This window comes from Zalophus californianus, chromosome 12 (genome assembly GCF_009762305.2).
Source record: "Zalophus californianus isolate mZalCal1 chromosome 12, mZalCal1.pri.v2, whole genome shotgun sequence".
Taxonomy (NCBI): Eukaryota; Metazoa; Chordata; class Mammalia; order Carnivora; family Otariidae; genus Zalophus; species Zalophus californianus.
In genome coordinates this window covers 25,407,940-25,433,909 of record NC_045606.1, presented here as the reverse complement: position 1 = coordinate 25,433,909, position 25,970 = coordinate 25,407,940, and the positions used below count along the sequence as shown (strand labels likewise).

The window sequence follows — 25,970 nt, the reverse complement described above, 5'->3', positions numbered from 1 at the left end:
CTGTAACTTTAAAATTTGGTTTTAGATGTTTGCTTAGTTTTTTTCTTAATATGTGTTCTTTTTCTAACTACTATGCATTCAAAGTCATTTAATACACCCCAACATGCTACAATAGCGTAATAGAGAATTTAACATGTATTGCATAAGGCTACAGCCCACCAGATCAAAATTCAAGTCTTATTGCTATCATTAGCCAATCCTCTCTTAAGTTATCTGCCACTGCTGCAAAAATATACTTTTATGATTGGCTCTTAATTATGATTTCAGCTGTAAGATGTTCTTGTAGGTAGATATTTCAAATTATCGATGTGTAAATCAAAGCTCAAAGTTTATGCATAACATTTTTGGAGTTATTTGAATATAGAATAAAATGTACAACATAAAAATATTAGATCATAGGTAAAATGTTTTAAATAATTTTATTACATATTTTTATGTTTCATAAAAGTTATTTCCCCTTATTTAAAATTATTTAAAATTTGGCAAATTATTAAGAAATAAGTGACTAGCTTGGAATATCTAAAATTAAAAGAAAAATATGTGTTCTTAAAAGATATTATATAGATTAAAAGTGAAAAACCCTTTTCTTAGAAAATCTGTTATTTCATTTAATTAGATACTTGTTCATGGCAGCATTATAATTAGCACAATCATAGTGAGAAGGAGTTTTAATACCATTTCTTAGAGGAAGGTAAAGAGGTCAGAATTCCCACTTCATTTTCTACATTGTAAGACAAGGTAACATTTAATATGTTGAAAATTTTATCAAGTTCTTTACTATTCTCAGTTAAGGGTTTATTTTGTTTAGAAAGACTTTTTTAGTGAACAACAAAACCCAATATAATACTTAGCAATAAGAATGATGATTGTAGGAGTGACACATTTTAGTAATTTTCTTCAAGATAGATATATCAAGAGCATATGCAATGTGATATTAATAGATTTTTTAAATTAAAAAATGTCTATGCAAGCAAGTCTATTTAGGAAACATTGCCTTACATAAACACTTATCCTGATAGCAAGATTTTCATAGCCTTTAATAAGCTTCCTGCTTTATAACTCACCAAGAAGTGATAGAATATGCAAAATTTTCCAAACATTTGATTTCAGATCCCTTTTGCTAAGAGAATCTCCTGGGTGGTGATTTGTCTAATGCATTTTAGGAAATGTCATTTTAGAATGTACTTTACACAATTACAAACTTTGGAAATTAATCATAATATTTCATATATAATCATTTGTATATAACTACAAACAGAATCTTCCTACTTGCTGTGTACTTCCAAAAAATGTCTTCAGAAATAATCCAAGTAGTTGTGTTATATATTGATTTTGCTTAAGACTTCATTTTTCTAGACATCATTTAAAATAACATGAGAACATTCCAAATAGTATTCTGATATTTAAATCTACACGTATACAAACTTAATTTTGTTCTCTCTTGTTTAGCGATCAAAATGGTAGGTTCAAAAATCACTCATGTTTTTATTATGTATATATAACCACGTGTCTTTTTATATTGCCCTCCTTGGTTAAACCATGTGCCCATTCTTTAAAAACTGTATAAGTAGTAGTATTCCTTCTTTTCATTTAGATATTTTTTTCAGGGCTTTTGTTTTTGATAAAGCGAGGAAACGATGCCTCTGGTTCCCTTTCAATAGCATGACAAGTGGAGTGAGAAAGGAGTTTGGTCATGAATTTGATCTCTATGAAAACAAAGGTAACTGGCTTCTCCCTAAATATTTCATAACAAAATAAAGCATAAAATATATGTAATTTCCTGCCACAGTGCTCTTGCCCACTAATTTTTCTATTATATGCTGGATCTGTTCTGCAGTCAATTCTTCCTTTAAGACAGAGGATACTAGTGTCTTGACTATTTTCAGTATGATATTTTAAAGAGAGCATTTCTCAACTTTCCATAATTAGACTGCTCCCTCCCTCTTTATTTATTTCTAGGAGCATCTCCTAGAACTGATGTTGTCCATGTTCATTTTAGAAAGTGCCACCTTAAATTAATAGTTTAAAACACCTTAGAGTACATTTTGAGCTTATTACATAGCATTTTAAATGTTAACAACTTTGGGTAACTAATCTGTCATAGTGGTGATTCCTGATAATAAAATATGGAGATTTTGAAATATTAGTTGTGTCTTTTCCTAATTATATATTTTGAAAATCTGTAAAAGAAGAATTGAGATCATATTATTTGTTAATGTGTCTATTTTGTTTATCTGATACTATATTCACACGTATTCACTTTGATCCAAAGCAGATTTATATCAAGTAAATAACTGGAGAATGTTAAATAAATATGAGTTTTACAAAATAAATCTCTTATCACACAAAATAATGATTATGGATTATATTTATGATAATAGCATTTATTTCAAGTTTAGTGTTTTCTTAAATCGTACTGTGTCATTAAACTTGAGTACTTGACAATATACACAGATGTTTCCTTGTTAAGAAGGTAGACACTTAAAATTAATTTATGGTAGAAAATAAGATGATCTAAAAAGAAAGAAAATAAGATGATCTCTATATACCCCAATAAAGCTACAATTCCTAAACATAATTTATGATCTAGTATAAGGCCATCTTTTAATCTTCTAGGTTGCTGGCAACTGTATATACTATTATTTGATAGGAATATATAGCTTGTTTAAATTGCTCTATAGTTTCACAGCTGAAAAGTTAGCAAAAATACAGAAAATAATAATCAACATAATACAACTGTCACTTAGACACACACACACATATACAAAAACCCATACAATTTTATTGAGATAAAGACAAGTTAGTTGTTTTTATTATCTTAAAGTAACCCTTTGAATTGAATAGATTTTACAAATTACTTAATTTTTATTTTTAACATTTTCTTAAAATGCTTAGTATATTTGAGCAAATCATTCTGTCAAATTAAATTTGCCTGGCCAGTTGTGTATACATAGACTAATCTCTGCTGTTATCCAGGAATATACTCACAAAAGTAAAACTTCTCGGTAGTCTTTTTTTGTTTTGTTTTGTTTTGTATTATTCTGAAATGTATTGTTTTGAAAATAGTAGAAACTGTAGGCAAGAAATGTCAGTATGATTTGAGAGAACTTATAAACATTAATTACCTAAAGATTTGGATAGAATTTTCTTTTTCTTTTCTAATATATGCAACATATGTTACACATAGTTATAAAATTTTTCTCTGCTTTCTTCTGATAGACTACATTAGAAACTGCATCATTGGTAAAGGAGGTAGCTACAAGGGAACCGTATCTATCACTAAGAGTGGCATCAAATGCCAGCCCTGGAATTCCATGATCCCACATGAACACAGGTAAGAAAAGCATGAAAAAAGGAGGGTAGAGCCTTTCTTTTTTATATGTGTGTTAGCAATCTCATGTGAGTCCTTCAGAATAATACTACAGTTCTATAATAACAGCCAATTTTGCTGAATGGCATTAAGCCAAGGATTATGTGAATTCATGACTGAGATTCAAAGATGAATAAATTTATCATTAAGATGAGGCCTAACAGTATCTTACCTCAAAAACGTCAGCTTATACATCTCGGTGTTGGTGAGGAAGTAATGAAAATGTGATTAAAAAAAAAAAAGATTTTTCCCCTCCTCTCTTTGCCTTCCAGAAGGTACAGCACCCTGCAGCTGGAGTGGAGAGGTTGACTGTGATATAAATATGATGGATCAGATTCTGACCTGACCCAGGGCCTGACTGTTCTTTAACTATGGTGGTACACAACCTTGGTTACACATTAAAATCACCTGCTATGAGCCCTTAACAAATCTCACCACCCAGGCATCAACACAGGCCAATTAAATTAGAATCGGTATTTTTTTTTAAGCTCCCTAGATGATTCCAAAGTACAGCCAAAATTGAGAAGCTCTGCTAATAACTCACGCCAGAGGTTGACCAGGTTTCCCATTTCACCTGCTGCCTAATGACTGGACAAAACTTCTCGTTGCCTGGAAATTAAATGTCTACACTTCAGAGAAGAATTGTGTTCATTATAACAGATGAATGCTATTTAAAGATGAGTAAACACAGCATCCATAGGCTCATTAGTCTGAGAGTTTTAATCATCCTGGAGGAGAAATATAGATTTCTAATACTCACTAAAGAACTAAATTTAGCCCCAGTTTTTCCGAGACTCAATTCACAAATAAATTTGACAGGAACTAAGGTAGTTTAAAACAGTTCTCCTTGGTTAGTAAATGCACTGGAAGATTTAGTTTACCACGAGCCAAGTACCTTGCTGAGGAGTCTATCATATTTATCTCATTTAATCCCCCCAAGAACCACATAGTGGGTAGTTTTATTAATTCTATTTTATATATGGTGAAACTGAAGAACAAAAGCCTTAGGAACTTTTCAAGGTCATGCACAACTAGTATGTGCTCTGGCTGGAATGTGAGCCCAGCCAGTGTCACTGTATAACCCGTGTTTTTAACATAAAACAGGGCATGAAACACTGAGCAGTAGTTCACATACTGTGACTTGTTTTTGCAATAAGGGTGATGACTTTGTCTTGATGAATTCACTTTTTTATTTCGTTTCATTCATTTCTGAGGGGCATAATTATGCAAGATGATTTCATTTCTGTAAACAGACATAAGCTAATTGGCCCACCTATAAAGAAAAAGAGTTTGTCGTTCCACATTGGGATCAAACCTGTGATCCCGGCCCTAATTAACACCAGCTAGTGAGTGTCCAAGCTGACCAGTTTACAGGGTTTTAATAACAGAAAACAACTAAGTTTTTTCCAAATTAGTTACTTACAATAATACACAAATACCTCTGAAACATAGCATTATATTAGCAAGCAAAAAACCCAATATAATTGGTTTGTTCCCTCATAAGGATTTGTATGGTGTCACTCCCATGACACCATATGAGGAAAACTTGTTATTTAAATAGATCGATCTAAGTTTTTCATGAACAAAGGAATAGCATTTGAAATCAATCCTACCCTATTTGGGTGCACAGGACTGACCCAGTAGAGGTCTTATTTCAACCCAAATTCTCTATGATTGTGATTCTGTGCAAGAAGAGTACATGTGAAATAGATCTCCCTGGGAACGGGCTTCCCAGTCCAATCAGCTATTTTACCAACAAACATTTCCTTGTGATATGGAAGTTTAGGGCTGAGAAGATCTTGTATATTAATCAAATCTTTTTTTGTTTGTTTAACAATGGTAATACTTAATTTTTATCAATTAGCCGCTTATTGGTTTATCTGCATGATAGCTTAACACTTTTAAGTTAAGTGTTACCTAAAGATTAACTTTATGGGAAATGGAAAAAAATATATATATCTCTGTCTGGAAGAGCGATTTATTGTTGACCCCTAAATAGAAATATGTTACAAGTGGCTTAATGGGAAGATGATGATAGATGATGAAATTAGTATAGAAGCTTAACCAGAAAATCAGGTGACTCGATATCTACATCTATATCCTTCACTGGCCACCAGCATTCATTAATGAAGCAGATGATGGAATAGATCAAGTTTCCCATGAATGCAGTTTATATTAAAAGAAAAGAAAAGGTGACTAGCGCCCAGAAGACCTAATTTATATTTCAAAGTATACATGATATAACTGTTTTAAATATTTCTTTACTTCTCTCCCTTGAAGCCTTGCTAACAATGATAAAGAACCATGAATAGTATATATGTGAATAAAAGTTTATTACACAGGTTTTGACTGGCAAAGGGCTTGTGTGTAATTCAACGTTTATTGAATGAACATATAAAGTGAAAAGAGCAGGGCTGGCTTCATCCCTTGGCCAAGTACAGCATGCTAAAAAAAAGCAAGCTATATACCTCAGGACACAAAAGAAAACCAGCTAATTTGGGTAAAAAGCCATACACACCAAAGAATGAAGGGAAGAGACGACCAGACTATCAGGAATGTCCTAAAGAGGAATTTCATGTGCATTGACATGGAGTTATGGAAGGCAGCACCTTTTCTTTTCAGTTGCATTTTATTAACTCCAGTGAGAAAACTTTATTCATATTTCTGCCATATCTAGTTCTGATTTCTACTTTTTCTCCCTTCCATACTTGTATGTTTACTACTAAACCATTGACTGATTCATTCACTACTTCTTTACAGCTTCTTTTTAGCTTTACAAATCCACTGGCAAGGTATATGTGTTTCTATGTGTGTTTGTGTGTGTGTATACAACAAGTCTTCTCTAAAATCATAGATATTTAATATGTGTGTATTTAACATGTACTAAATCCATTATTTAACTTCTTCTAAGTAAACCTAATACATAAAATGACAAAAAAGGACCTTATAATAATCAAATTCACTCCATATATAAGTGAAGAAGTGAAAAGCAGAGTAAATAAATTGCGTAGGGACTAAGGACTAGTGTCATCTAAGTAGCCAAGTGCCATATATGGGGCAACAATGTAGATTTTGTAATTAACAATTACTTATTCTTTCTACTCTACTATACCAAGTTTTTTCATAAAATAGTTATAGGAGCATTTTTTAAGATACCTTTATGTATTACTTTACATAAAACAATCTGAAGTAAAAGTTTTGATTCTATCAGAAAAATAAGTATTTCATTAGAAGTTTACTTTGTAAAGTTGGAAAACTGGCAAAACTGAAAGAAAATTTCAAGCTTGGAACAAACAAAAGCTATTCTGGAATAAAAGGACCAAAAATAAGAAAAAAGATGCCTTCTTTTTCTTTTAAAATTAAATACTGTTAGGAACTGTGAAATCATGATGAGATTTAATTGTATTATAATTTATGTGAATCATATGGCCTAATGCCTAATTTTTGTTTCCCCATATTTAAAATTCTAATTAAGTAAGGATATAAATTCTATCTAAAGACATTTTGGAGTTTCATAATATTTATAATACCAGTTTCCTTGAAAATTTGGCTAGGAGTAAGTCTCTTAAAATAGACTCTTTTTAACGAATAATTTATATTTTCTGAGGACTTAACTTTCATATATTTCATGTCCAAATGAAAAAAATGTCATTGCAAAATATTTCTCGGTACCCAATGCACATCCGTATACATTTTGTGTCACAACATAACAACAACAACAAAAAACAATGATTTATAAATAAGTTTCAGTGGATTGGAAACACATTTGAACGGTTTTTACTTAGAGACTAAAATCCTTTGACTTCACTAGAACTACGAGTTAGAACTCAGAAACAGTAAGAGTAGAAATAAAGCTTTATAGCAACAATGAACTGAGTGTCGAAAATGTAACTGGTTTTCAAAAAAAAAGTTTAGGGTTACCCACAGATATATATTCTTCCTTACACGATTTTTTTGCATTCAGTCTAGCAGAAGAAAGCATCGTTGTGCCAATGCCACAAGCAGTACAAATGAATAAAAACGGCTTTGGATTTTTCTGATTTTGTGTTGAAATACTTTATGGTGATAAGAACACTATAACTAGGGCATTACAAATTTCAAATGAAGGTAATGCATTACAGTCTCTGCACCCAATAGCAAACTGTTAAAAACTCAAGTCTGGAAGCACTAAACCCCAGTTGCAGTGAAAATTGCTAAATTTTTTGAAGAGAATAAGTAATTCTGTTTTTTACTACAACAGGGTAAAGACTACTAGGTGAAGTGAGGTTAATAATAAGTAGCATTTATTGACTGTCGATTACTCTGTCATCTCTTTGAACTTCTCAAAACACCATATAAAGTGTAAGATGCTTTAAGTTACGGTTATACTCCATGTGCAGGTAAGCTAAAAGGCTGAGAGAGTCTAAATTACCTGCTGGGGTCTCCAGTTAGTAAAAGAGAGAACTGAAATTTGAATCCAGGTTTAATTTGATTCTAGACCCTTTGTTGGTGTCACTTCGTCAACCTGTTTCTCAATTGTGCAGAAAAAAAAGAGGGCTATTCTTCATGAGAAAAGCAATACAAACAAGTAATTATCTCAGATACGCAATGTAATAGTGAGATTTCAAGGTCAACTGCAGTTTCCTCCATTCTCTCCTCAGTGGCCTTGCTCAATCAGGTGCTGACTTTGAGGGGAGCTTTGAAATTGTGGTTCGAACAATGTCAATTAGGTTCTAGAATGATTGGCTATTAGCAACTCCAGAGATGAGTCATTTTTAATGACGTTGAATGTGAGAATTTGGTTAGGTAAATATTTATAAAATTTAAGTATTTTAAGAATGGATGAAACTGACAAAGTTCAAATTAATATATGTGGAAGTCTGAGATAGAATAAAGGATTTCTGTACTTCAGGAAAAACTTACCCACTAATTAGTAAAATTCATAGGCCCAAAATAAAGTTGCATGCTCTTATACTGTAATGATTATCATTTTAAAACTAGCTTTTTGCCTTCGAGCTATCGGGGTAAAGACCTACAGGAAAACTACTGTCGAAATCCTCGAGGGGAAGAAGGGGGACCTTGGTGTTTCACAAGCAATCCAGAGGTACGCTACGAAGTCTGTGACATTCCTCAGTGTTCAGAAGGTAAATGAACCTGAATGCCGTGTGGGGCGCTCTGCTCCCACTTTGTGTAAAACTGCAACTCACGTTAAAGGTTAACAGAGACGAATCAAAGCGTAATAAATATGTTGTTCATTCAAATGCAACTATATATAATTATCTGAGCATTTTTACATGATGTTTTAAAAAAACCAATTTTCATCAGATTAATACAAAAGAGTTATCAGTTTGAATTTCAACTGAGCCTGAGGCATCCCTCCGGGGAGAGTAAACGTTTGGGCTTCTTCATCTACTGTCTTGAGTTCACATACCTCACAGTCTCTTCCCACACGTCACCTGAAAGAGCCGAAGGAAGCTATGCTCTTTAAGAGTAATGCTAATTCGATTCATCCAGCACCTGCTTCTGCAGAAATTTTGTCAAACCTGCCCTGAAGTGGTGTGGCCAGAGTACATGAGACCAGAAGAGAATATGGGGAGGGGTCACTGCAAGTTCGATCCGCCTGTGTGCCTTCTGGTGGAAAGCAAATTTGATACATAGACTGACACTACACACCACTGAGAATAGTATCTGAAGAGATCAAAGCCGTAGAGCCCACACTGTCTTGAAGGGCGGGCACCCTAGGGCCATGTCTGTTTTTACCTCCCCTCACAGCATAAAGGGGCCCTGTCCTCACTCTTGTACTGGAAAGCTGAAGGCCTGACAAGAAGGAAGAGTAACCACTTCAGCATTGTATGTGGTTTCACTTTTCTTAGTTACCTGCCTACCGCAGAGCTGGTTTTTTTAGTTCTGTCAGAAACTAAAATTCCAAAAACCCAAATGAAACGTGGATTAAGTTCTGATAGAAATTTAGTTGGGTTTTGAAGTACTTGGGGGTAGGGGCTGCTGGGATGCTGTCCAATTTTTATAGTAAGATATCGTACCTGTTTGTTATTAACCAATTTTTTTGAACTATTTTTCCATAAATACCCATTTAATATTAGGTTGATATTGATCACATAAAAAGGCCGTTGTTAGCGAATTGTCATGGAGAAGGTGAATTTGTTTTCTGTTGTAGTTAATTTAAAATTCTTGACTTCATGTGCTAGAGCCAGTTCCATCTCTGTTTGTAAATTCTTACTTTCCATTCCATATCATACTCTGTTCACTATAACTTCTTCGTTGTTTTCTTCTCTTTTAAAAATAATAAACTTATCTGTGATAACGTTATGAACAAGTCTGTTTTGTATGAATAAGTCTGTAATTAATATTTGTTTTAAATTTACACATGGAAGAACAAAACCCTACTTTTTTGGGGGGACCTCCCCACTATCACAGTTTTCTGAGGTTGAAAGTCATTGCAAGGAGTTTTGTTTGGTGATTTTTTTTTTTTTTTTTATCTGGGAAAGTGTTTTCAGGGAAAGGTAACTTGGTCAAACTGTAAATAGCTTAGTATTTATGTTACCTGCCTAGTTCATGTGGGAATGTGATTTCTCAACCCTGGTTTATAAGAACCTTCATCAAAATACATTGGCATAGATCTGGACTGATAGACAATGTAGAGTAAATGTGCTAGAAAAGAAGTAACTGGAAAAATCCTATTTCCAGTTAATCCTCATCTCATTAGAATGTACATCTCTATTATCCTTTATTAATTTGAGGTCATTACACTTCCTTATAAAAGGGCACTGCTCATTACTGTTAGCGGCCTATGATGCTATTGGTCACCGTGGCACTAACGGTTGCAGATAGGCTTTTTCTGGAAGTAATTAGAAATCTGATGGTAGTTGAATAACAATCCTGTGAGAGACGTGAACCAACACCTGTCCTATAGGCTAAACATATTTCAGGGAGTGTGAATTGAGCTGTGATATTCAAATTCACACTATACTGAATAATGCGTTAGCAGGATTTTACTGAAGAGGATCTAAAATAAGAAGCACTGTCAATACATTAATAGAGAAAAACAGAGCTATTTATAAAATGCATAATACAAAATATACAAAATAATGCAGATGTATTTCTTGAAATTGTTATAGCCTTATTAAACTCTTGGCTGAATAATCATCTGAAATTTATCTGAAAGTTTGGTTCATAAAAGAAGTATATCTGATGTCCAGTGATTAATATTATTTTCTTACAATTTAATCTTTGAAATATATTAAGCATTCCAAAAGAAAATGAATACTTTTATCATATTTAGAAACTTACACAATATGTAAAGTAAGTAAATAGTAGCATTGTTGTTTAGTAAAATAAATAAAGTAAAATAGTAGCATTGATGTTTAATTCAAATACTGTAAAAAACTGAGGTGTCTAAAGTCCGAGTTCTTGCTCTAACATTTGCTTGGGATTTAGAACATAGCAATCATCAGTTATTGGAACAGATGTCTTTTTTAATGAGTGTCAAATATTCAAGTGAATACATTTTATTAAGCCATAATCATTATGTTTAATAATAACTTACACTTAAAATCCCAAATAATACTGCTATAACTTTATGTATATAATTTCATATTCTCTGGAGAAGGACTTTTAAAAACAAAGATTTAAATAAAACAATTATTATATAAATGTGGGCTTGTGAAAACATCCATATTTCAAAACATACAGTTTAGCTGAAGTAATCACCAGCATGGATTGTTCTGAGAGATATTTTCAAAATAGTTACTTTAGTCTGTAAACTCAGATCACTTGTAGTTTTATAATTGAGAAAAACATAACAATAATTTTTGAGTTAGTTGGTTAGTATGACGAGAAAGATGCTAAATGAATCCTATTTATATTACTATTCATGTGTAGTTAATATAGTTTTCTACTTTCATTTAGGCCAGAGGTATATTTAGGAAAACTACTCTAGTTACGAATAGAAACATTTACTTAGAGTCTATGTGATTTGGGACAGTATTTTGCTTTTGTTTTTTGTTTTGTTTTGTTTTTAAAAGGATGAACTTGCTAGAACTGTTGGATAATACACTGGCAAATAAAGAGCCAAAAGAACATAGAGAAAGAGGGGAGATCCTTACCCTATGCAGTGTTATATAGATCATATTTTCCCCTACCTCCATGAGTAGATGGACTTGATTTCCATCCCTACTGCTTGACTGAGCTTGGAAAACTTCGAAGTTTTTTAGAATTCTGGAAGTTTGAAAAGTGACTATGAGTTTAAAATTTGGCTTTCTTGAGGTAATTTAATTTTTATTAGTAACCTGATGGCTTGATGCAAGAGTGAAACAACAAATTTTTCAGCCCACGTAAGGTGGCCAATCTACTCGCTCCCCTTCTCCCCATCCTCCAATAGGTGAGACTACAACAGGGCAACTTACTGTTACAAACAAGAAGGCAGAGGGGTAATGCAGACAGTGTTGAAAAGGCAGGGAGATTGACTTTCTAAAATTATTGCTATGAGTCTATTGTAAAAGTATGACCAATCAGAATGCGTGGGAAACAAATTAAAATACATGAGACAAAAAGATAATTAGGAAGAATGGAATGAACCCTGGACTGTGGGTCAGAGGGTCTGTGTTCCAGGCACAGGTCTGACATTTTCTGTTTTAGGTAAGTCCCTTAAAACTTGTGTGAGCCTTGTTTACCTCACTACAAGGGTCAAATGATTTCTTGTATGTTAAAAGTACTGAGTAATCAAAGAAGTTATAACTATAACATACTTATCATTTCAGTTCTAGCACAGGACACATTTTATTCCCACCCCAACAACAACTTTCACTGCCTACCAAAATCTTATGTTATTCTTGCTGACTTTTATTATTTTTGAAAAAATCTCCTTAGGTCTGCAACTGCATCCATAACTCTCTCTTCACTTTGCTATAAACATAACACACTAATTTATGTTTCTGTACCATTTTATGTTATTTTGCTCCATAATAGCTTATCCAAATCCATCCATCCTTCAATACCCAAGTAAAATCCATTCTCTCCTACAAAGCCATTACCACCAGACACTTAGAACTTCTAGAATAGAATGAATTATCCACACACTTGCTACTCAGTGTGAATTTCAAGGACCAGAAGCATCAGTATCCCCTGGGAACTAACGACTGATGCCCCCGTCCTGATCCTCTGAGTCAGAACTTGCTCTTTAACAAGATCGCCAAGTGACTTTTATGCACATTAAGGTTTGGAGAAGCAGTGATCTACCACAACTCATTCTGCAAAGCAGCTGTCTTATAGAATCATCGGTTTAATTTGTGTAGCTATTTTACCTTAAGAAGATTAAAAATCCTGAAGCTTAGGAAAAATGTTTTATAATAATCCCCACAATACTGATTTGCAGAAAATCATTGCATTCACTCTCATTTGAAAGGGATATACTCTTATCAACTTGCAACTACTAAAGGAGACATAGATATATCCCTGTGTACCATACAAGATTAGAGATTGTACATGTGGATACTTATTTCTTACATGTGATCATAGTATTCTATTCTATTTTTTGACTCAGTACAAAGGAACAAAGAATAATAAATGCCTCATCATTTTCTGTGAAGATATCAAACCTTGAATTCTTTTGAAAAAGGGAACTAAATAAATCTGTACCCCATTGAACTGGAAAGCTGAGATGTGCCCACAGTCCAGGGTTGAGCATTTTAATGTGGAAATGACCTTGGCCAAACAGAGCACCTCTCATTTATAGTTCAGGTGCTTACTGACTGCAGTCTGGCAAAACTCAGAATCGAATGAGAGGAAGCTGAATTGGTCCTTTGTCTTGTTCATAGATTAAGCAACATAAAAAGAAGTAGATGGATCAAGCCAAATGGTCTTATATTTCAGTAAGTTAGTAGTTACTGTCCTATTAGGTTATAAAAATCAAAGGTCCAGAAGTGATTATTCTAATATTATATCCCAAATTATTACAAATACCTATTAGGCTAGATACCAGTGGATAAAGCTAAACATTGATATCTTTTCTCTGCTTTGGCTAAAGTTAGATGATCAGTAGTCACAAGATACAAATGATGTGTTTGGGGAAGTTTGCCGGATTTGTGAGAAAGCCAAGCAATGATTTATTCCACAGGATTCCTGCTGTGCTACAAATCAACCTGTCCATTTGAGAAGTCTCATTTTCAGCTAGCTGATGTGATTCAGAGTTTTCAGTGTGACATAAGAGGCCAGCCAGAGGAGAACTATTAATTAACCTCACAGAATCATCAGTAGGATCCTGCATAATTACACGAGCTTATACATTTTAAAGACAGTGAGTACACGGAGTTCAATAGCAGGTCATCTTCTATCCTAGTCTAGATAAGAATGTAAGTCTGCCCAGTTATTCGACATGGATACTCAGGAACAGAAAGGAACCATGATTTCTTTTAAAATATCCCTGTTCTTTGAATAGTACCACACTTACGTTTGAAGTTGATCTCTCAAGTTTACCTGGTCCTGATTTTGGCATTAACCCTAGGGGTATCATGTGTACCCATTTTAAGTTGTGTATTTCCTGTTTTTGTGCTTGGAGCTTAAGTTGAGAGAAGAGAATTATTCTGCAGTCAGTATAGACACTGAAATCCTATATTTCCAGTTTCTGGGTGCCTTTTGGACAGCTATTGAAAAATTAGAAAGGTAGCAACCTGGCCCTATGGTCAATATGTACAGCTAACTACACAAATCCCATGTAAACTACATGAAGAGCACTGTAGGGAGAATTTTATGTCACTCTTTATGGACATTAGAGCCCAATTCAACATTAAAATGGTACATAAATTGTTCTAAAAATCTTTCTGTTAAACAGGTGATTTACTGTTCTTTCAATGGAACAGTGGTGTTCTTGATTTTGCCGTCAGAAGCAATTAACATGCCATACTTTAATTTTATTAGTTGAATGCATGACCTGCAATGGGGAAAGTTATCGAGGTCCCATGGATCATACAGAATCAGGCAAGATTTGTCAGCGCTGGGATCATCAGACACCACACCGGCACAAATTCTTGCCAGAAAGGTAAAATACTACCAAATCATGCTTCCAATGATTCTTTTTACAAACTGGTATTTGCTCCATGACAAACTGCCTTAGAAATTCTCTTTATATCATGTTTTCTGGATAGTCCTGGGGCAAAGGGACTAATGATGAAGTATATGAGAATGCTGGCTACACCTTTGAGTGGTCTCTGCTGAGTAGACGGAGTCCCTGAAAACATAATGGTCCTGAACACAGGAGCATCAGTGGGGTGCAGAAGGGGAGCACTAACAGAAGCTTCCTCTTTCTCTTCCATGGCAGGACAAAGACAGAGGCTCATTAAGTAATGACCACAGTCCAAGCTATGGGAGGAGGCATTATTGCTAAATACAAGCCAATGTCCTTCTAAAGGCACATCTTCAGTGACTTAGGTAAAGTGGGGTCACACGTGTGACACCATGACATAGGTCATGCCCATAGAAAGGGAATGAAAGGTGGAGCAAACAGTTCTTTGGCTGCTTTATCCTGGCATGTTTTGGAATTGCCAATCTGGAGAAGTCATGCAACCAAGTCTACTTTTCTCCTCAGGAATAGGTTTTGAGCTTAAATGGTTTAAAAAATATATATGTCTACTTTGGTTCATTCATTTCATATGAAATATTTGATTTGAAAAAATCCCCTTATTTTTATTATAAAGAATAAAAATATAAACAATTATAGCAGAAGCTCTATCCCCACCATTCTGAAAGGTGCTTTTCTTTATCTTTTTTTTTGTTTGTTATTATCTTAAATTAAATTAAAACTGTGTGTTTGGGGTTTTTTTTAAGTATATCTCTTGTCTTTTAAGTGAGTGCAGAAGAAATATGGTAGCAATTAAAATCAAGTCACCAATTCAGGACTCTGTTAATTTAAAGGGAGGTGGGTATAGAGAAAGTGGTGTGATGGAGTTTCTCTCTTGCCATGGTGGAGGAGAGGGCATGACCTAGAAGGGCTCTATTTTCAAAATTGAGCTATCATTAGTAACAGAACTATTGAAACCTAACTTTCAGTTTGAACTTTAAGCCTGCCCCCAGAAAAGGACCCCTTTTCTTAATGAGCATTCTACCTGAGGTCCTGTTTATGTAATCTGTCCTTAATTGGGCTTTGTGAGAAGAGGACTCAGTTTGGGACTTCAACTGGGGGACAGGTACCAAATGGGCCTAACTTACTAACAAAGGGGATGTATTCTGTACTTACTAGATATGTAAGCTAACAGATGCAATAGTTGATAATTAGTTCTTGTAAGGCGCAACAGAAAACCTTCTTCCCCCATCTAGTAGTAGGCAAGCTAGGTCAAACGTTATTTTGTGAGCTGAGGAGTGGGTGGTGTTTCCAGGCAGATTTACGTGACACTTTTCTTGGTGTGGTTTGCAGATATCCCGACAAGGGCTTTGATGATAATTATTGCCGCAATCCTGATGGCAAGCCCAGGCCATGGTGCTATACTCTTGACCCTGACACCCCCTGGGAGTACTGTGCAATTAAAATGTGCGGTAAGTTAAGGTCAAATTTATTGCTTCCTTTTCCTCTCACAGACTGGATCTAAGCAGGCGATTATTAGTGAGACAGGTTAACAGCTATTTTACTTGATGCTTTAATGTGTGTAGGTTTTAATATTTTAAGAATGTGTTATATAATTCTACCCAAATCTTTGGAATTTTCAGAGGGTCATTGTTTGGAAAGAGATAAATATGCAAGTGAACACAAACACACAAAACATTTATACTTATGGCGAAGGCCTAAACATTCTCATGTTATTTAAAAAAAAAAAATCCACTGAGGGAGAAAAGGATCAGGGATTATGTGCAGTATCCTAATGTCATTAAGGCCATAAAAGCTGGCACCTTAGATTTTACCTTCCAGTCTGGTATCCTTTCCATACCGTTCCTCCCCAGACATAACACAAGCTGTCAAGCGACTGTGAACCTCTTTTGGTGAACAACAGAGTTGCAATGAAGACTAATAAGTCTACTGGAAGAATCTCACAGACATCCTTAATCTCTAGTGGCTGATCCCCACCTCTCTGGCTGCCTTGTCCACAGCCTGTGTTCTGTACCAACCCATCTTTGAGCTGTGCTACGGTTGTTTTCTATGTACTGGTCTTTACTCAACACTCCTGCATTTCTGATAAAAGTTTCTTTCCTCACTTGCTTTGTGGTATCTCTTTAAATCTGTATACTTGGTCCTCTCCTCCCCACTTACACATTTTTACTCTTTGAAATAATAGTGGATAATTAGATTTGGCCATGCTTTTATTTCTATCAGCACAGGTCTTCTTTTTTCAGCTGGATCCTAAAATGTTTTAAGACCAGTAGACTCACATGAATTTAGTAAGGTATTATAAATTGTAATTATAAATTGGCTTGATAATATAAAGGTATGCATATATAGAGGGACAAATAATCTACATAAGATCAGGTACCAGCAGCCTAAATAATAAGTGGACAGTTCTGAGGATAGGGATAGGTATTTGCATAATTTCCTAGGACAGCCTGATGGAGATATTCCTTTGAACAAACTTAATTCAATATTATCCACACCGTGATACTGCCAAGGTAAATCTCTCTCCACTTAGACCTGCTAATAAAAGGAAATGTTCTGGACAACTCAAATAAAGCCCATAGAAAGAGGATGAATCTGGCATATGTGAAATAACTGCAGAATCTGGTAGGCTCTCGATGTGAACACAATGTTCCAAGGAAATTGAATCATCTGTTTGGTCCCTTAAAATAAAAGATGACTCTTGTGACAGTGTTTCTCTGTATAGATTTGGTTAGTTCCATTCATTGACTTAAAATCTTGTTAATCTTTCCATCCTTTTAGACTACTTAGGTACTATAAACCAACATTTTCCCCTTCCATCGTGTGTGTGTGTGTGTGTGTGTGTGTGTGTGTGTGTGTGTGTGTGTTTTAGGTACTCTTATAAATTGTCTCTGGAATAAGATCCGTATAAATACACACACACACACACACACACACACACACACACACACACGCATGTTCACATGCATATTCATCTGCACATTCACTGTTTCCCTCCTATTCATTTACCAACCAGTGTTTGGTTACTTTAAAAGACGTTGTGAGAGAAAAGAAATAAAGTAAATGTGATACTTCCTCACTACTAGATAGATTTCTTTTTCTTTTCTGTCCAAAGAAGAGTTGGCTAATTATGCAACTAACATGCAGTGATTCAGATGGCTTTGTTAAACAGAGGATGATGTTTATAGGATGTTAATTCTAAGAAAAGGGTGGTAGAATTTGTAAGCCAAACCTATATAGCTGAGAACAAAATAATCTTTTAAGCATTGGGAATATTTTAGAAATATTTCATTACAGGAAAGCTTTTAGTTTGTAAAATCATATATGGAGACTACATTTTTATTCAAATGAACTGAAGTTGACATTCTGCAATTCTGGAAAGCATATGGGATAATGTTTTATGAATATGCTTCCAAATATTTTGGCTTACATTTACAGTACTGCCTGTGATGCAGCATCAAGACATTTGGTGATGGTTTTAACTGTGTAACAGTTTTCTATCGCTGTATAACAAATTACCAAAAACTTAGTGGCTTAAAACAATACCTATTATGTCATCATTTCTGTGGGTCAGAAGTCCAGGCATGACTCAGGTGGCTTCTCTGCTTAGGACCTCACAGGGCCATGACCCAGGTGCCTGCCAGACCTACTGTATCATTCAAGACTCAGCATCCCATTCCAAGTTCACTGGTTGTTGGCAGAATTCAGTTTCTTGTGGCTGCAGTGCCGAGGTCCTCAGCTCCTAAAGATTGCCTGATGCTTCCTACTACATGACTCTCTCAATAGGGAAGTTTACTTCTTCAAGGCCAACCGCATAGCTTTCTGCTAGTTTGAGCCTCTGACTTCTACATCTTCTTTTAAAGAGCTCACCTGATTAGGTCAGGACCACCCACAGTAAACTCCCTTTAATTAACTTAAAGTCAACTTATTAGGGACTTCACTTACACCTGCAAAGTCTCTTCACTTCTGCTGTATGACATGGTACAGAAGTCTCAAAACTGATATCCATGAAGCCCACAGCAACACAAAGACTCTCCTCTAGGACAGCCTAGAGGTTCAAATTCTAGCTCCTTTACTTCCATATGAATTCTTGCCCCAAATCTTCTGCTTGAAGTGAATGTGTTCCTAAGGAATTAGTCAAGTTCAAAATCCTTCCTTCCCATTCACAATTTCCCTTTCCTACTTTACTGAACAAAGGCAAACTGCCCGGCCTTCCTGAATTTTAATGTGGTGCGTTGTCCTGGGGTATAAAAACTTTGGTGACACTAAATCAAGAGACCTTTGAAAATACTATATATTCATGCTGCTTATCACTTATGTATTAATAATAGTTACATAACTCTATCCAGAATATATACATATATGCGCATGTGTGTATATATGTGTGTGTGTGGTGTATATGTCTATTTATCTCTTAGAATTCTGTGGTCACAAGAAATTTAAATAATTAATTTTGATATATAAAAATATTTCAGAAAAGTATGATGGGGTGAAGAATAAAAGTCTCTCCAACATAAAATACATTAAATTCAAATGACATTCCATAGGTAAAGTGGAATGGAAAAAAAAATGATTCAAGGAGTAAAAGAGCTTGATAATGTACACTTATCCAGGAACAGGTAGGTATCAAATCACTCCAGTATTTAGAGTCCATTCATCCATTCAAAAGTGTGATATAAAAATTTTGGTTTCAAGATGTCAGTAGTTAACATATGCTAGAAATCACATCTTTTGCAGCTATTTAAACTTGCCCTAAAAAATGTAGATGTCAACTTAAACACATGTGAGAGAACATAATTACTTTCTCAAAATTCTTTTAGTAACAGGAACAAAAAATAAAAGCAAAACCAAAAACACCACCACCAGCTGACGACCACTGAACCAGAAGAATTACTGTACATTCCCAGTAATTGGCATGGAGAGGGCTGAGAAAGGAGGCAGCTGGGTCTGAGAAGAGCTAATTTGAACAGGCTGCATTAATTCAGTCACATGAATTAATGCAGCAAGCAGGGAGAATAACAAGGCGAGGAAGGATGGGAACAATATTGAAGAGGTTGGGTGTCCAATACATAATGACAAATTGGATGTAGCGGGAAATGAGATAGGGAAAGAGGAAAGTCTTAAATATTTTTTAAGTTATTGGATAGATGATGCATATTTGAGAGACATGTAACTTTGAGGAGAAAGGTAAGAAAGTTTAGTTCTTCTTGTGTCGAGGTGTAGGTGTTCGATGTCTGTGCTCAGAGCACATCTAAGTTCAGTCTTTTCTGAAGCTCATGCAAAATCCTAGGTAAATAGTGACAGCCAAAACCTTTGCAGAGCCCAATTCCAGGGGGCATACAGAAAACACAAAAAAGACTGGCAGTCCCCTTTCCACAGGATTTATTCAATACATATTTACTGTCTAGTTCTTATACCTGAAACACTTTCCTAGATTCTGGGGATATAGAAGTGAACAAAACACTCCAAGGCTTATGACAAAATTGAAATTTCAGATCGTTGGCTCTGACTAGTAAAGTAAAAGCTGACATTGCCTTGACATGGGCATATTCACACCTTTCAGAGCCAAGGCATTGAATACTGCACTCTGTTCCTTTTATTTATTAAATAGCTGAATGAACCACAGATTTGCTCCTGTCACTTTGCTTCCAACTTTTAATCCTACATGCAGTGAGCACATCTCTGAAAGTGAATTTGGGCTGCAGTGTTCCGTTATTGGCTTTCTCAGTTATCCTCCACGCCATATTCCTCAGAAGGTGATCTCTACCCAAATGGCAACGACTCACAAAGATTCTGGCTATGTACCTTTTAAAAAATGTATTACAATTTTATTTGACAATTATACCTCAAGAAAGCTGAAAAGCGGTTTCAAAATTTTATGAACAGGTTGCCTCCTCCTGAATGCGTCCGGAACAGTATAATGTGCATATATCCAGTTCTCTTCTAAGAATTACTGAATCAAAAGCACAGGGGTAGAAAAGAGGGAACTGGATGTGTTAAAGTTGCCATAAGGTTTTAGCATACTTAAGCTCTGGAACCACCCCTGATGTGGAATCAAGTAAGCTGGTCATCTGAAGAAGGGCAAGTTTCAAGTCCAGATGCTGCCTTAAGAAGCTTTCCTTTTCTGAGTCAGTAGGGTTTCTATCTCAGTCAGTCAGTGCAGGGACTCCCTAGAGGCACAGAGGGAAAAGGCAGATACCCAAGGGCAGATCCCGTCATCTGGAAATTAATTATCCTCACCCAGAGAGACCAGGTTCCTACTGTTCTGCAACATCACATCGCTGTACAAGTCCCTCTGAGCAGGGTCCAGGCATTCCCATTTCTCCTGAGAGAATTCTGTGCCCCATCCCCGAATGTCAACCTATTTCTGGCTCCTATTCTGTGTTCTTCCTCCTCTACTGGGCTTCTTCCTCAGGCAACAGGAGCATGTAGAAGGCAACTGATCATTTCAGGGGTCAGTATCATTCTGATTCAGAGTCTCAGGTCAAGTCCTTCACTTCCATGTTGAAGTAGGCTCACTGAGTCCCGTAGAGAGAGTCATTTCACCAAGTTATCCTGAGAAAGTCTGAGTTGAGTGAACAGAACTGGAAGGAACTGAACTGTAACATCCTGGCCTGAAGGAGCTAGTGGGTAGGGGTGTCTTTATGGATCTTTTCCCTTAAAAATCCCATGACCATCTCTCACATGTGCTCCACAAAGTGACCTTTGTTCTGCACCATCCACATCTAAGTCTATCTGTCTATATAACTTTTCACAGATTTCCAGGTATATGGAATTTTAAGACACTGCAAATATATAACAAGATTGGAAGTCCTGTATAGTACCTGAATGAAGTACTGATTTTCCTCTATAATCACTTTATATTCTGAATAATAGTTTGTTCCATAGATTAGTTCACTGCTTTTCAGAGAGAAATAATAATATTTGTTGGGAGAAATTATATTTTTGTGAAGTGAAAATAGTTTTCTGGCAATTGAAAAGCTGTCTTTTGTTTGATGTGTCATAGAAATTCTTACTGATTATTTAAATTAGTTGTTCACAAACTTCTTGGACTGAAGATATCTCTACACTCTACCATTATTGAGAATCCCAAATCGTGTATGTGGACTATATGAATCAATATTTACTATATTGGGAGTTAAAATATAAATTAAAAAATATTAATTCATTACAAATAGTCATCTAATTGGATGCTAATAAATACAACATATTTAAAATGAAAAATAACTATATTTTTCAGAAAAATGGGGTGTGGTCCCATTAGAATATACATTAACTGGCATATGCCTGTTGGCTGCTCCCGTTGTTTTCCATCTCTCACCACCAGCGACTCACCCAGTTGGAGATTTCCATCATCTATCAGCTGTTTCTGATATTCTTCTTTCATCTTGTAGCATGGTCTAATCTGCTTTTCACCTCTCTTTTGTATGACTGGTACCACCATTACATTTAACATCCAAAAACCTAGAATAATCCTAGACATTCTCTTTCCTTTACTCCTCACATTCGGTCCATCGCTAAGACCTGACAATTTTATTTTGTATGTACCTCTCAAATCTGCCCATTTCACTCCCTTGCTGTCTCCTTCATCCAAGAGAGTGTTACTTTTGCCTTGAATATTTAAGTGGCCTTCTGAAAGGAGTTGAATCCATATTTGCTAGTTTTCCCCTTCAATCCCTTCTTCACAGTGCAAACAGAATGATATAAAAATCTGCGTGTACCATTTCCCATCCGTAGCACACCACACCACACACACATACACACGCACACACCCCAGGCAAAAATCCTTCAATGATTTCCTTCAACCTCGAATAAAAGACAAAGCAAGACCATCTTTTACTTCCCTACCCATACCTCCGGCCTCCTATACTACCACCTTTCCCCCCATGCTGTCTATTCCAGCCAGAATAGCTTACTTCCCGTACTTCATATTTTCCACATTCTCATTTACAGTTCCTTTACCCCTGCCATCTCCTCTGCCTTGAAAATTTTTTTCTCCCTTCCTCACCCAGTTGACAGCTACTCATTATTCAAATTTCAACTCTGTTACTATCTCCTCAGTTATCATTTCTTCATTTGACTTCCCTGACTTGGTCAAATTCCTTATTATATATTTATACCACCATAAACCTCTCCTTCTAAGTACTTCTCAGAGTTGGCCTTTACATTTATTTTTGAAATTATTTGATTAATAGCTCTATCAAAATTTGTAAGTTCCCACAGAGCAAAGATCATGTCTCTTTTTGTGTCAGCAACATTGCCTTGGACATGACAGGGTGTTATTCTTACACAGTGGTAGTTTTTCATTTGTGTGTGTGTGTGTGTCTCCTGGAATTTTTTTTTTTTTTTATGGTTCTAGATTTTCATATGACAACTTAGCTTTTCTCAGACACTACCACCCAGGAAGATTTCTTCCTATCATTTCAACTCATCCTGAGATTTCATGCTTCCCTGAGATATTTTGTTCATTTGTTGCTTTTTCTTTACCAAAAAATAGACAAGTTTCATTATGTTTTACCTTATTTTTCTCCTCCTCTTTCTTCTCTTTTCTTTTTAAGTTCTAGACACATAAATGTCCAGAACCATTTATTAATTTTTTAACAGTTAACTGTGGTGTAGTTTATATAACTTGCACATATTTAATGGATTTAATATTTGCTGGGTTTGAACATACTCATATACTCATATACCCATGACACCATCTCCACAATCAAGGTAATAAGCATATCTATCACTTCCAAAAGTTTCCTCCTGCCTGCCTCCACGTTTTTTATGTATGTGTAAGAACACTTAACTTGAGATCTACTCTCGACATTTTTTTAGTATATGATGTAGTATTGTTAACTATAGGTACTACGCTGTATAGATCTCTAGTTCTCTAGAATTTGCTCATCTAACAAGTGAAACTTTATACCTGTAAAACAACTCTCCATTTCAGAAATGTGACCTAGGCAGATCTTTGATAGCTTTCTATTCAAACTATTGTTATAGACTGAACCGTGCAACCCTCCCCATGATTCATAACTTAAGCCTTAAATCCCCAATGTGACTATATTTGGAGACAGGGCTTTTAGGAGGTAATTAAGGTTAAATGAGGTCATAAATGTGCATGCTAATTTGCTGGGATGAGTAGCTTTATAAGTAGAGTAAGAGAGAGATCTCTCTCTCTCTCTCTTCCATATGAGGACATGGCAAGAAGGTGACCATCTGCTAGCCAGGAAGACAGTTCTCACTAAAAACCAAATTGGCTGGCACCTTGATCTTGGCCTTCCCAGCCTCCAGAATTGTGTGAAATACATTTTTGCTGTTTAAGACATCAAATCTATGGTATTTTGTTATGGTGGTCCAAGCAGACTAATACAGGCATGTTGCCATTGGTAATAAATAAAAGAATTCTTCCTTTCAGTAACCAATGGACACTGGTGTCATTTTAAGAGAATATGTAACCTTGTGTGCTTATATGTTGGGAAAATAATTATTTTCTTTCTTAAAGAAAGCCTTTATTTCTCTGTATTCTTTCATCCAATGCTAGAACAGAGATTAATAGACATAAAATCTCATTGTATTCTGAGTCAGGAAAAAACAATACCAACAATACCCTTTCTCAAGGGAAAGATCTTATACTTGGAGGTCTTTTTCAAGTCATCTTCTAAGGAATAAGAGTATAGAACTGAAGACCTTTCATGAAAGTCTTGTCTCTTGAGCATTTTATACCAGAAAAGGCTTGGATAAAGTCCAAGGAAAAGTTTCAGATAGGAATTCTAGGTTCACATGGAAAGCAAACGTGCAAGCAATTTGAGGTTTGTACTTTGGAGGTCTTTATACTACTTTCCCATGTCAATTTTAAAACAAGAAGCTCTTTAAATTTTCATTGAGCCTGATCTTGCCATTTGTGGCCCAAAGAGTACAAGTCCGTTGATGGAAGAATAGCTTTACATACTGTTCTTAATCTCCAGGGACCATGATAAAGTAAACCCTATGTTTCAGTCTCTTCAGTAGCTGAAGTGGGAGTAGATTGGGTTGGGCTGAAGTGTTCCAAGGAATAATCAGTTATTTGTCCAATGGCCTATGGAACAACTTGCTCCTAGCTATAGGCAAAAGAACAGCAACAGTTTACCACCACTGGGAAATTTAGATTTTTTGGGGGGTGGGGAAGAGGAATGTAAATGTAAGGATTTACTTATTGTTCATATAAAGGCTATGGAGCTCTGGACGTGGCTCTCTGTAATATAAATGTGCACTCAGATTCTCCGGTTGCCTTTCACAGACCTCCATCAGCACCGTGTGGTGTCTTAGCAAAAATTTGGCTAGCCTTTCATAGAGAAAATGGATCAGATTTATAATTAGACATCTTGTTCTAGTGGTTTTTCTGTTGGGTGGCAAGATGTTCATCTCAAGGATTACATAACAGTTAATGTTTATTCTCTCAAAAAATCTATTCAAACCTCAAAGTTCCTGACCAGATAGGATAGCCAATATCATAACACATCCATACCAGCAAAGTAAATGAATGTTCCAAAAGGCACCCACAGTATTTGATTATGTTGTAAAAGGACAGTGAAAAATGTCAGTAGCACATGTTCTTTGTAAAGCACTTCCAAATAGAAAATTTTGTGTCAGTCATCAAAGAAAAACATTTATTCACTCATAGGCCACTAAGGATGATATAACTATATTTACATTTGCTCTAAAGGGTAGCCACTACTGACAGCCTTGAACAAATGTTTTATTTGTGAGGAACTCTCTTATTTGTGAGTTTCTAATATTTTCAGTGTGCTTGGTAGACATACTTGCAAAAATGTTTGTGTATAACTTGATCAACATCAGATGATATTTAGGGATGTTTCTGTGCCTCTTTAACTTTGTTTGGCCACTGGACACTTCAGAATCTTCCCTTATTCAGATCCCATGTTAAAGTTTTAAGTCCAAAGGGATAGTTTTCCCCAAATTTAATAGCTTTTCCCAAATTGATTGGCATGAAACATTTGTTTTTGTACCAACTTTTGCTATTTATATAGTAGGACAGATAAAGGAGACTATTTTATTGCAGTTGAAGAAAAATTCATCTTGTTTGAGTAAGAACTATGTACATAGGCAACAAAAATGAAACATTTGCAACACAGGTAAATGGTCTACGAAAAATCATTCACATGGTCCTCCTTAGATAATATGTGTCCAAATAATATGCATGAAGTTTCATTTTATTCTATAATTGCCACCAGAAATCATGTAGTTTTTGTTTATGAGGTCACTTGTAGGAGCTGAGTGTCAAATGGGATAAATACAGATTCACTAACTTCAGAGGGCACTTTTTAGTTAATGAAAAATATTATCTCAATACTGCCAGTTCATAGTTAAAATCATAAGGAATATTTCCACTGAATTAAAACATAAGAATAAATAAAGCCATCAAGTTGTTTGAGGTTATATATTTCAAAGATACGGATGCTTATTAAAGTAAAAGTTAAAAAAAGAATATTATTAATTAGATTTTTTTTTATATATATTTTGTTGAGGCCTGTCTTGGGC

The 25,970-nt window shown here is 35.3% G+C and overlaps 1 protein-coding gene across 2 annotated transcripts in view; it reads left to right on the top strand.

Annotated features, from left to right (window-relative positions):
• The window catches only part of HGF (hepatocyte growth factor), a 78,533-nt gene that overhangs the window by 9,801 nt on the left and 42,762 nt on the right, over positions 1-25,970 (top strand). The window contains exons 3-7 of one of the 2 annotated variants that reach the window (XM_027574640.2): positions 1,608-1,720; positions 3,220-3,334; positions 8,351-8,493; positions 14,282-14,402; positions 15,774-15,892. In XM_027574640.2, the coding sequence (XP_027430441.1) occupies positions 1,608-1,720; positions 3,220-3,334; positions 8,351-8,493; positions 14,282-14,402; positions 15,774-15,892 (611 nt within the window). The remainder of the gene's footprint in view (positions 1-1,607; positions 1,721-3,219; positions 3,335-8,350; positions 8,494-14,281; positions 14,403-15,773; positions 15,893-25,970) is intronic. The other variant, XM_027574641.2, reaches the window with a different exon arrangement.